Source organism: Pelobates fuscus, chromosome 7, assembly GCF_036172605.1.
Source record: "Pelobates fuscus isolate aPelFus1 chromosome 7, aPelFus1.pri, whole genome shotgun sequence".
Taxonomy (NCBI): domain Eukaryota; kingdom Metazoa; phylum Chordata; class Amphibia; order Anura; family Pelobatidae; genus Pelobates; species Pelobates fuscus.
The window spans coordinates 107,291,509-107,304,315 of record NC_086323.1 but is presented as its reverse complement, the minus strand read 5'-3'; the positions used below and the strand labels follow the sequence as shown (position 1 = coordinate 107,304,315).

The following is a 12,807-nucleotide window of genomic DNA, read 5'->3' as shown; positions in this document are numbered from 1 at the left end:
TTGGTTACAGGCATACATATGGTACCCCAACGGCATTCCATATGCAGGTTTCAAGACATTAGTTACAGTGGGGGGTAGATAGACAATGCACTTTTTTTTGTTTTGTACATATCACGTTATTATAGCAAGCTATTAGGTGACGTTTAGTGGCATAACATGTGAGGTCAGACTTACGAGTAGGTTATATATTCTAATACAACATTAGAGTATTATGCATTTGGTGCTCCAGCTGTTTGAACCGCTAGTACAATCAGTTAATGCTGTAGGAGCATAAAGACAAGCTTGGCTAAGAATTACAATTTGCTGTACTGGAGTTAGCATGACAAAGTTAGACGTTTGCTGTCTATAGTCATATGAGTGTTTGGTCTCTGATGAGTCGTTTGGTCTAGTGAGTTACGCTCTATCTTGGTCTACCCCAGGCGCCCCCACAGAGCTTGTGGAGTTTTGTGTGGTTAGTCGCTGTCAGGTCTGGGGTCTATGAAGTTAACACTGATGGAGGTATTTGTCAGGGCTTATGTGCGGCATCTTTGTCTGAATTGGCTTGTTTATACCAGAAGTTGTCAGGTTGTGATGTCAGGTAAGTCAGAGTGTGTGTGACTCAGTGGATACCGTTTCAGTGTTTGCAGGTACATGCAACGCATTTATGAGATATACTAGTGGTAGGACAGGATTTGTGTGTATAGTAGTTTTGCTAACAGTAGCTGTCATGTGTGGTACAAAAGATGTTATTAGGCATTAAGCAGCTAAGACAAATGGTGTTAGTATGGCATAACATATCTTATAATGAGAAGAAAACATAGAAAAAAAAAAAATATATGAAAAAGCATGAAACTGTGAAGTTGATACGTGTGAGAGTCCGTTACAGCCTATGCCTGATCGATGTTGATCCCGTATCCAGGGAGAGTGTTCATGGGTTTGGGAGCGTGGGGTCGGTCTATTCCTGACCAGCGTGTGGTAGAGCCGCAATGAGGCTGGTGAGTGGGTCTGCGTTGGCACCATGCCCAGTGAGTGTGGGTGTTGGGCGGCTGCGCGGGCGCTGGTTTGCTTGCAGGCAGGTGAGTAGGTGATCGCTTTTCAAAGGTGAGAGGCTGTAGTGGGGCTTGTAGGCTTAAGTAGGGTGTTGTGCCAGGTACCTCTTTCCAAATGCAGCAGTGAGTCTGCGTTATGAGGCTAGTTCAGTGAAGTCTCACACTTCTTGCTCCCCATTCATTCTCCGCCGAGCTTTGGTTGTATGTACCTGGGTCTGCACGTTGTTGTCAGCCGGCCAAGCCCTGGGGTAGGTTGTCATGATGGTCGGTTAGTGTTAAGTGGTCTCTCCTGCGTTCGGCTTGTTCGTGCTTACTGGCCGCGCACATGGTTGACGTGCGGCGGCCATCTTGAGGGGCCCTTCCCTGTAAGCCCTCTGTGGTAGAACGGTTGTTTGGGCCCAGGCTAGCGTATCTGTCGCAGCCCATGGAGACCGGGATAACCCCCCCGGTCCAGAGGGGGGGGGGAGACGAGACGCCGGCCGGAGACCCGGGAGAGCGGCCGTCCCTGCCCGGCTCAAGCTCCAGCGAGCTTCAGGCCTCGTCGGGTTACTTTGGATGCCAGTCCAGGGTGTGAGAGGTATCTCCGTGTGCCCCATCGGTTGGAGGTCCCGGTGGGCACCAGTATGGACCTGTGGTTGCCTTTGGCTCCTAGTTGGCTCCGATTCTTCAGGCCCTGAAGCGGGAGCTCAGACAGAGCACGTCTGATCCCGCCGGCGGTCAGGCCCCGCCCCCAATAAACCTGATTTTTAATGAAGCTTGAATAATTTTGATTACAACTGTATGTGGAATTCAGAAGGTATATATGATTAAATAGTTAGGTAATAAAGAATCCTGCAGAAACTGCAGAGCAACCCTTTTCATGAGTTTTCATAAATACGAAAAAAGTATATATGTCTCTGAAAACATGATGGATATGGTAACCCTAGGTATAGGCCATATTAGGGATGTAGGTACAAGTTCACTTAGTAGATAAACCCCAGTATACACTGGTGAGTAACTACTACAGTTGAATGCTGAGACCTAGTATGGATACCTTAACCACTGTGTCACTGCAAAAAATAGCCGCCACCTGCGGTTAAAAGAATAAACATTAAGTGCCTATTGAATAAACAACAGTGAATGCAGGACTCTGTGGAAAGGTATTTTGTACTTGAATATATTATACAAAGTGGCAATATTCTGAAGAAAATGTATCAGCTAATTGTATCCTTTCTTACCATATAGTGGTATGAAAAATATAGAGTAGCTGAATAGATGATCTAGTAGAGGTATTATTAATTCAATAAACCAATACACTAGAAGATGTAGTAAGTAGAAATAACAAAGTATCCCACTGTGGTAGAAGTTAAAAGTGCTGCATTAATCATGTCATGTGACCGACAGGTTGCTTTAAAATATAGAAGATTTTATTCGCATTAATACACTGTCTAAACACATTCACATTTCAATAAAATAATAATTAAAATTCCCAATTCTGAAGAGCAGTGACTAACTGGTTAACAGCCTGAGTGTCCCAAAGATGCAAGTAACTCTCTCACCGGCCGGATGAAAATCGAGTATAGGACCTCCTCGTGCTGTGTATAAACTTGCTGCCAGCCGCGTGCGTTCCACTGCGGCTCTGGATGCGTTCCAAGCCTGCTCTCCTGGAAATCGATACACACTGCCGCCTTAGGGCAGCACGAGGAGGTCCTATACTCGATTTTCATCTGGCCGGTGAGAGAGTTACATACCTCTACTAGATCATCTATTCAGCTACTCTATATTTTTCATACTAGTATATGATAAGAAAGGATACAATTAGCTGATACATTTTCTTCAGAATATTGCCACTTTGTATAATATATTCAAGTACAAAATACCTTTCCACAGAGTCCTGCATTCACTGTTGTTTATTCAATAGGCACTTAATGTTCATATTAGGGATGTGCATGGGCAAAAAATTCGGATCGGCACTTCCGAAATTCAGGACTTTGGCACTTTGGCACTTCGGTTCGACAATCCGAAATTCGGGACTTCAGCAATTCGGTTTGGTTCTGCACTTCCGAAATTCGGGACTTTGGGGCTTCCGCACTTCAGCAATTTCCTAACCCTACCCCTAACCTAACCCTACCACTACCCCTAACCCTATCCCTAACCTATCCCATAACTTTACCCCTCACCTAACTCCTAACCCTAGTAGGGGTAGGGTTTGGAGTAGGGCTAGGGCAAGTGTAAGGGTTAGATTCCTGTCATCGTTCCCTTAATTTTCCCTCACTCTCCTGTTTTGCCACTTTTCATAAATCCGAAGCACCTCGGCACTTACGAAATTCGGCACTTCAGCAATCCACTTCGGCAATTCGGTTCGGTTCGGCACTTACGAAATTCGGCAATTCGAACATTCGGAAGCGTCCGAATTGCCAAAATTCTGACAAATTTAAATTCGGACCGAAACGAATTGCACATGTATAGGCCTTATTTTAAAATACACAGAAATTATAAAAGTAGTATTGTAAAGTATGAGGATGGTGGGATTGTGCCATGAATATTGAATGTATAATTTTAATTTCTCTTTCAGTGAAAGTCCATGAGGAAATTGACAAAGTGATTGGAAGAGAAAGAAAGCCTACAATGGGGGATGTGCTAGAAATGCCATACACCAATGCAGTGGTTCATGAAATTCAACGCTGCGGGGACATTGTGCCTCTGGGTTTTCCACATATGACCTACAGGGACACCGAGATAAAAGGATATTTCATACCAAAGGTAATTTCAGCATTAAATCTCTTCCAGAGTTTTATTAAATTTTCTTGAAATATATAAATATAAACTCTGATATTTTTGCATTTATCCGTATTGACATAGCTAGCATCTTGTATGGCTTCTGGAATGGAAGCAAACATATGGTCTATGTCTTTAACGGTATAATTTCTATTTTCCAAGTATGACATTCTGTTTATACAGCCCCAAACATGTTACACCCACATTGTGTAAAGAAAGGGTTCTGCGTTTGTATATTGTACTTATCTTCCACGTTAGGATATTTAGGTCCTCCGTAATAGCAATCAAGTTTTTTTTTTTCTTCAGCTCTCCGTGGGGTCGCCAAAGAGAGTTCAGAGTTGGGTGATCCAAAGGGCTGAAGCCTCTGGGTCCTTACATTCCGATCTCTAGGTGAAAGCATGGCAGGGTAAAGATGCCAATTTTGGACAAAAATCAGGGGCAGGTCGAGAGACTGTAAGAAAGGGGTACATCCCCTGGTACCTCGAAGGCTGACCAAGAGTCCACATATTGAGCATGGAGGTTAAAAGAGTGATCCCATCTATAGACAATACCACTTTCACAGAGAATGGTAGTCGTATGTGTGTAAGGCTCGCCTCGCCTCCAGGGTCATTACTGAGAGCTCTTGGCAGGAGTTTTGCAAAAGCCACGATGGACATTCCTGTGCCTTGAACATTGTGCACTCTTTCTGACCAAAAGAATGAACACATCAGATGACAACACTGGGTATCCCACTTTGTCAAGGTGAATTACCCAGAATTTGGTTAAATAGGGTTTGGTGGGTTGCCTCCAGGGTCTCCTTGGGATCTGTCCACAGGTAAGGATGTTGCATCTTAGCCTTTTTTCTACAAATATTTGATCTGCAGATCCAAAAGCATATTGCTTTACTGGGTAGTCAACAATTCTGCCACCAGGTGTTGCTGATCAGAGTGTTCGGAGTTTGCTTCCAGGACTGCAACTCTCTCTCCTAGGCCTCAGATGTCACTGCGGATATCTGCCATTTTTGTCATATCGCACCTTTAATCAAGGACTTTAAACTCTCTTGGTAAATATGTGTAGATGTTCCAAAACTCGTCTTTCAGCTGCTCCACTCCTAACACAGCTCCATGGGCCAGTGGGCCTATTTCTTCTGGGTTGTTGGGTGCAGGGGATGGCAGCGCCACATGGGAAGAGGCTGCATGACCGGTCAGGTCCATAGGGGTTGACAAGAAGTTGTCCATAGGACCAGACCTTGGGGTACCAGCTGAGTGGTGGGATGGATGAGAAGTGATAATCTTCCAATTACAGCCAATAGTGGCTGAGTGTAGCAGTTAATGCCCGGTCAGGCACTCACAAGTTCCGTGTTTATGCTGCCATTTTGCTTACAAGCCAGGCCATGCCCCCAGCATGGAATTTCTGTGTTCATTGAAGGTAACTTACTTAATTGCTTACAGAATGCAGATGATATTGCAAAATTTGGGAAATCTTTGTGGAGGTAACACAGGGTGCAGATGTGAATCTGGAGAAAGAACAAATGCAAAAAGCACAACGAGGAATAATGACAAAAAAAATCTATTTGTTTATTAGTATATAACAAACTTGATTTAATTTCAAGGGGAACCACTACTTTTTGGGAAATTACACCGCTGAATGAAACGTTGAGAAACACCTGTAGGATTTAGCAATTGACTTCACAATCCAATTCAGCACTGGCAGAGACAGAGCAAAAAAGGAGCTGATGGAGGAAAAACAAAAATATTGTTTATGTTTCTCCTCTTATCTTTATCATAAGTATTTTATTATTGTTTAATTATTTATATAGTGCCAGCAAATTATTTATGCTCTTTCTTTGCTGACTGTTAGGTACAAAGGACCTAATTTAATTTTTCTGACTTCACAAGCACATTTGTAAATTATGGGGAAATAATAAACATTATATTACACATCATGGTTTCTCTTTGATCTTAAACATATTGCTTGCCTTTTTTTTAAATATAAAATGTAAGCTCAATCTCAGACTAAAACAACTAACATCCCCTAATGTAGTTGACATATGGAGTTCTAGTCTGCCCACGGACGTATTAGCCGGAGGCAAACAAGGCATTTGCCTTGGGCGGCATTTTCCAGGGGGCGGCAAAAAAAGCTGCCCCCAAATGCCCAGGGCAAATGTCCTGTTAGCTAACTGCCAATCCGGGCGGGCTGCACGTCCTATAAGCTGTCTGCTCAGCTCCCTCGCGTGCCGCAGAGTGATGCTGGGAGCCTAGGGCAGCACAAAACCAGGATACACCACTGAGTCTGCCTCCCTGTGGCACAAAGAGTCGCCTGCCAGTATCTCTGGGGCCCCACTCTAATCATAGATAGGGGCCCCGGGTACATGGTGCAAAACCCCCATATTGACTCCTCCACCTGCTTTTCAGAGTGTATTTCTGGAAGGGTTTGTGAAATAGGCTACACTTGCCCCCCAAATGCTATTTAATTCATAGGAAGATTATCCTTTTGCCTTTTGTTAAGGAGAGCCCTAGTAATCACTGCCTATCGCAGGAAGATTTCAGTCCAAAATGAGTGTTAATCTTTCCACATTTAGTGGGTATGTCATACGTTTGTGTATGAAGATATAGATAAAGTGATTCATTATAATACATTCTCTGTATGCTGATGTTTATTTTAAAGGGTACCACTGTCATTACCAACCTGTCATCTGTGCTGAAGGATGAAAAGGTGTGGAAGAAACCATATCAGTTTTACCCCGAGCATTTCCTGGATGAGAATGGCAAGTTTGTGAAACAAGAAGCGTTCATGGCATTTTCTGCAGGTAATTTTAAAAAATATCTAGTGCAGGCAACCTGTGTTGTGCTCATGCTTTGCTAGTAATATGGCTGCAAGAGCATTGTGAGAGATGTAGTACACAACATATAGAGTGCCGAAAGTTGTAAACCCCAGCTCTAGTGAATGTACGCAATATTAATGTAAGATGATATTAAAAACTGTGGATATGTTCAACAGTATTTGTGTATTTATAATGGGAATAGTAACCTTCTTTATCATTGTTAAATGTAAATAAAACTGTTAAACCAAAATAAACCTGAGCGGTGGGTGGGGGCCATAAAAACAATGCAGGGGGGGGGAACCTATTGTCCTCCCCCTCCACCCCTGAGCGGCGGTTGGGGGCCCTAAATGAAAATGTCCCATCCCCCCAAGGTGCCTGTAAAAAAAATTTTACTTACCATTTGATGTCTTCTTTTTTCTAAAATCTTCATTTTTCAGCCCCAAAAAAGGCCAAATAAAAACCACAATACCTGTCGAACTTGTAAAAATGAAATAAAAAACCAGAGCGCAAACAAAATCAGACAAAAAAGAAAAAACCCAACGCAAAAAAATGAATCCATCTTCACCCGGCGAGGGCACGGCGCAGACTGAGCTCTGCAGGGCGGGGAAAGGCTTATAAAGCCTTCCCATGCACTGCAATTTGACTCAGAACACTCTGATTGGTTGGATTTCAAGCCAACCAATCAGAGTTCTCTGTGTCATTTTACACAGCGTGGGGGCCGGGGGGGAGGACAATAGGTCCCCCCACCTGCCGCTCAGGGGTGGGGACCAGGGTGAGGACAATAAGTCCCCCCCCTCATTGTTATAGGGCCCCCACCTGCCGCTCAGGGGGGAGGGGCCTTCAGTTTAATAGCCCTCACTCACCTGGTACAGGTGGGGGCTCAGGAGGGGGGACACTAGGGGGCTTTTTTTTTTTTTTTTTTTAACAGTGAGCAGCCAAGGGCTGCTCACAGTTTAGTAGACATGCTCCTCCTCGCGGTATAGCAAGTAGGGGCAGAATTTACTAATACTAAGTAATTTTTACTTAGTATTAGTAAATTTGGCTGAAAGACCAATTTAGGCCTTTTGGTAGATAGCTCCCTAACACCGTGAGAATTAGGGAGTTATCTACTAAGCGGCTGCTTCATTCGAATGAAATTCCAATACGAACAAAGTCCCAAATTGCGTCCTAACACGAATGGAGAAACTGTTCTCATTCTGTTAGGACGCAATTCGGCAGTTTTGCTGGCGTTCTGTCTAAATGACAGGACGTTCGGGAAAAGTGAAAGGAAGCGTTGTGGGAACACGGAGGAAATTAAGAATTATGGGAAAGTTTCTCTGACATCCCGGAAATGAAGCACACTTTGCTCCTCCGCTGGTCAGAGATGGTCAGGAGTAGAAAACTTCCATAAGACAAGTAGTCCAAACTTTGTCTTATGTTTTAAAGAAAACTAGAGCAGACAGGAAGAAATTAAGAACAGATCCTGACAAGTGGAAGAGAAGAGGAATCGATTAAAGGACCACTCTAGGCACCCAGACCACTTCAGCTTAATGAAGTGGTCTGGGTGCCAGGTCCTTCTAGGGTTAACCCATTTTCTCATAAACATAGCAGTTTCAGAGAAACTGCTATGTTTGTGAATGGGTTAAGCCTTCCCCTATTTCCTCTAGTGGCTGTCTCATTGACAGCCGCTAGAGGCGCTTGCGTGATTCTCACTGTGAAAATCACAGTGAGAGCACGCAAGCGTCCATAGGAAAGCATTATGAATGCTTTCCTATGTGACCGGCTGAATGGCACGCAGCTCTTGCCGCGCGTGCGCATTCAGCCGACGGGGAGGAGAAGAGGAGGATCGGAGGAGGAGAGCTCCCCGCCCAGTGCTGGAAAAAGGTAAGTTTTAACCCCTTTCCCCTTTCCAGAGCCGGTCGGGAGGGGGTCCCTGAGGGTGGGGGCACCCTCAGGGCACTCTAGTGCCAGGAAAACGAGTATGTTTTCCTGGCACTAGAGTGGTCCTTTAAAGAGAGATAAGTTCGGCATGACAGTGCCACTTTAAGACAATAAGAGCCCTATTACAAATCAAATATAAGTAAGAAAAATACATTACAGTAAATACTGGGGAGATTAATAGAACAATAACATGGCATGAGAAGGAATCCATATCCTACTACAATGTGAACTAAAAGTGCAATAATAATACTATGCACAAAATAAATAGAGAGATCTCCCTAACAAGTGTGGAACAAAGTTAGGGTAAAGAACAGGAGTAAATGAAGCTCATTGTGTATCAAAGACTGATGTAAACACAGGATTGAAAGAGACAGGAACACTGCCAAAGAGGGAAGCACTAAATTAAATCCCCTAACAGGATATCAATGTGAATTTTGCACTCTAAGTCCTCACACTAGCATTCAAGCTCCCTGTATCAGCTGTACATTCGAGGTTGATGCAGATAGTCCTCTTTCATGGTGACACAATAGTCTGAGGTTCCATGGTGTTTACTTTGCTCTTTCTATGAAAGTGTTTCACTTTGTTGGGCTTCGCCAAGATAGAGGCTTTTTTATGAATTAGACTAAAGGATCAGGTGCCACATACTCCCAAAATATAAGTGCTGATTCTTCTAAAAAGAAAAATAATAAACACTAATAACAAAAATAAGAATATATAAGAAAATACAATTCCTTTAATAATAGTTATAGACTTGACACCAATATCCGTCCAAATGTAAAGTCCCAATTGGAAGTGTCTAAAGGCCACCATGAGCTATAGTAAGTCACAACTTGAGGAATATAAATTAGAGGCCCCAGTCAAACTGTATCAACCACTATAAGGAAACTCCTCTTACAGAATAAACTGGAGTCACTCCAAATGGTGTTGTCACTGATCTGGTACTCAAATAGGTTATTGCAAATAAGCCAAAGATGTTCCAGTCCCGAAGGGTATCCGTGCCCACTCTACAAGGTCCAATTCTATCTCTTGGGCTGCAGAGGCTGGTGTTCTGGCAGGGAGCATTTGTAAAGCCGCAAATTGGTCTTTGCTTAAAGGACCACTATAGGCACCCAGACCACTTAAGCTCAATGAAGTGGTCTGAGTGCCAGGTCCTCCTGGTTTTAACCCTGCAACTGAAAACAAAGCAGTTTCAGAGAAACTGCTATGTTTTCATTGAGTGTTAATACAGCCTCTAGTTGCTGGCTACCTGACAATTTATACCGCAATTCTCAGTGTGAAAATCCCACTAAGATGACGCTGACATCCATAGGAAAGCATTGACAAATGCTTTCCTATGGGCGGTTTGAATGCGCGCGCCGCGCATGCGCATTCGGAGCTGACGTCTGCAAGGGGAGGAGAGGTCACCAGCACCAAGGGAGCCCGGCGCTGGATTAAGGTAAGTGGTTGAAGGGATTTTAACCCCTTTAGCCCAGCGGGAGCAGGGCCACAAGGAATGGGGGGACCTAATAACCCTTTAGTGCAAGGAAAACGCGTTTGTTTTCCTGACACTATAGTGCTCCTTTAAGGCATTTGTCCCTACAAGGTGGGTAGCTTAAAATAAATCATTCAAGTTAAGTTAAATCAATATAGTGTGGTGAAAGCAATTACTAATAACATATACACTGAAGAAAAGTATAAACGCAACACTTGTTTTTGCCCCCATTTTTCATGAGCTGAACTCAAAGCTCTAAGACTTTTTCTATGTACACAAAAGGCCTATATCTCTCAAATATTGTTCACAAATCTGTCTAAATCTGTGTTAGTGTGAACACTTCGCCTTTGCCGAGATAATCCATCCACCTCACAGCTATAGCATATCAAGATGCTGATTACGGTTACAGCATCTAATCATTGGGACTTTGTATCCATTTCTCTCCCTCTCGGCTTCATTAATTGCTACGTTTAGCCCTTTGTACTAACTTCTCAGAATAGCACTACCTAGCAATATTCTGGCTCTTGTACTTAGAGGTGAGAATTTAGTTCATGTATGTTATGAGTCATTGTTTTTATTACATTATATTTATTTTACTTAATATATTCACTTGAGTGATTTCTTTTAAGAAGATTTCAATTAAAAGTTGATTTATTAAAAGAGGCTGCTTTTGTCTGTAGGGGTTTTCTTGTTTTCCCTGGCATTTTTTCTTTGGTAAATCTGTTAATGTTTAGGGGTAACCCCCCAGTTTGTCGCAGCGGCCTGACATACTCTCCTTGACTTATCTCTTTTTCCAGAGCAGCAATTGTGCCTAAATTTTGTGATTGGATTTCATTTGCTAAAATGTGTTGATTAGTGAATAACCCTCTGCAGTGTGACTTGCCGAGAATTCACAGTGAATTTCAAATTTGCGGACGATATATCTACATTGGGGAAAAAATCTCCCCAAATTTTTGGCTTACAATTTGAAATCCCCTTATTGAATAACCCTGGCAGGCTAATGCTGGTTATAAATACATGCCAACTGCAGCAACAAATTCTCGGCTTCCTCAGCCAGACAGACAGTTTTACCCAGCTGAGGAAGCTGAGAATTTCGGCAAAACGCATCTTGGGAATAGTTAAGATTACCCTAGCTAGATATTTTTAAACGGACCTATTGGCATTTTACCCCTGAGCTAAGCATATAGCTCGGGTAAATGTGAGTGGTTCCATATATATACGTTCACTCTCACTTTATACCTACTATTTTACACTATTGGAGTCCTTCGTTCTTTTTTCTTTTCCTAGGTTTTATGTGAAATTTTAAGAATAACTACTCGTATTGTAGTAGTTAAGTATAGTCTACTTATTTACCGGAGATCTTAATAAGCGCTACACCGTTCCGTTTTTCTTGATATATATTGAAAGTTCTGTTTAGTTTATATTTAGGTGCCAATTGTGCTTGAAAGCTAATATGAAGAATGTATATGGGATTATGTGAACCACTGAAAATCAATATTACAATCAAAAACAATGTATTTATTTTTAAAGGTCGGCGGGTCTGCCTGGGAGAGAGTCTTGCAAGAATGGAACTTTTCTTATTCTTTACATCACTCATGCAGCAGTTTAAATTCGAGATGCCCGACAACGAACCTCGTCCAAGGGAGGATGGCCAACTTGCATTTACACTCAGCCCACATCCTTACAAAATGTGCGCTGTATCAAGAATGTAGCTTGATAAAGTAAAAATCCTTATAATTCTCTATAAATGTGGCTACATATTTTGCAATAATTAATGTAACAACACAATTGTTTGATTATATAGGACATCTAGCTCATAGGAACTTCTAAAAAAAAAACTGGTTAACTGTTTTAAATGCTGCACTTTTGAGACCATTTTTTAATTATATGGTTACAATGTACTAATTAAATTAACATTTGGATTTGTAATTGTATGAATGAGTGTAGGACTGCGCTTTAGAAAACGGGTAGGACTATGAAAGACAGAATAAAGAAAATGAAGATGTAGGTAGGCAAAATATGCTGCACAAGTCTATGAATTTATCGATATGATATTATCCATAACCAAATGAATCTACCTATATACACACTTTGCTTCTAAACATTATTAAAGTAAAGGGTATCATATTGTAATATCCTTTCCACATTATATATCAGTGCTAAAAATTGTGTTACAGTTTGACATAAATAAAGAATAAAAAAATGTATCTATCACATTAAATAGAGGAAACGATTTTTAAAAGAGTGTTTAAAGATCCATAGGAAAGTGTTAATTCAATGTTTCCTTATGGAGTAACTGCAACAAACCTACAAAGATGTATTTTGGAGCAGGCACTGTTTACAGTCATGTATCATTCATCTGCAATGTTAACCTCACAATGTACATCCACAAGTGCCAAGATTATACAAAGCCAATCTGTACTTTCAATCACAAGATATGAACTGACTGAATTGAGATGAATTGTTGCAATGCTGACTTCAGTGGCTGGATTCTGTACTGGTGACATCACAATGTATATCCACACACAGGAGATCATTCACAAGATTGTTGTTCTGCTTATTTCACAGTGCATGAAGTTGTTAAGGTAACTGGAGGCCCCCAGCACTGCTCGGGTAGCAGTGAGCAGGCATCAGTGATCTGCTGAGAGCATCAGCTGACACTATCAGCCTTTCACAAGCTTCACATTGAGAGAAAATATACATACATTTCATGCCTTTACGTGCAGTGGATGGCCAGTGATAGGCCGACAGCGTCAACTAATGCTCGAGCGAGTCACTGTCCCTGCTCACTGCTTGCGCTCTCTCTTCCGAATTTGCCAAAGCAAATT

At 42.2% G+C, this 12,807-nt stretch overlaps 1 protein-coding gene across 1 annotated transcript in view; it reads left to right on the top strand.

The window, feature by feature from the left end:
• The window catches only part of LOC134568077 (cytochrome P450 2D15-like), a 54,025-nt gene extending 41,461 nt beyond the window's left edge, over positions 1–12,564 (top strand). The window contains exons 7-9 of the mRNA XM_063426362.1: positions 3,583–3,770; positions 6,432–6,573; positions 11,510–12,564. Coding sequence (XP_063282432.1) covers positions 3,583–3,770; positions 6,432–6,573; positions 11,510–11,691 — 512 coding nt within the window. The 3' untranslated portion in view covers positions 11,692–12,564. The remainder of the gene's footprint in view (positions 1–3,582; positions 3,771–6,431; positions 6,574–11,509) is intronic.
• Positions 12,565–12,807: the final 243 nt, after the last annotated feature.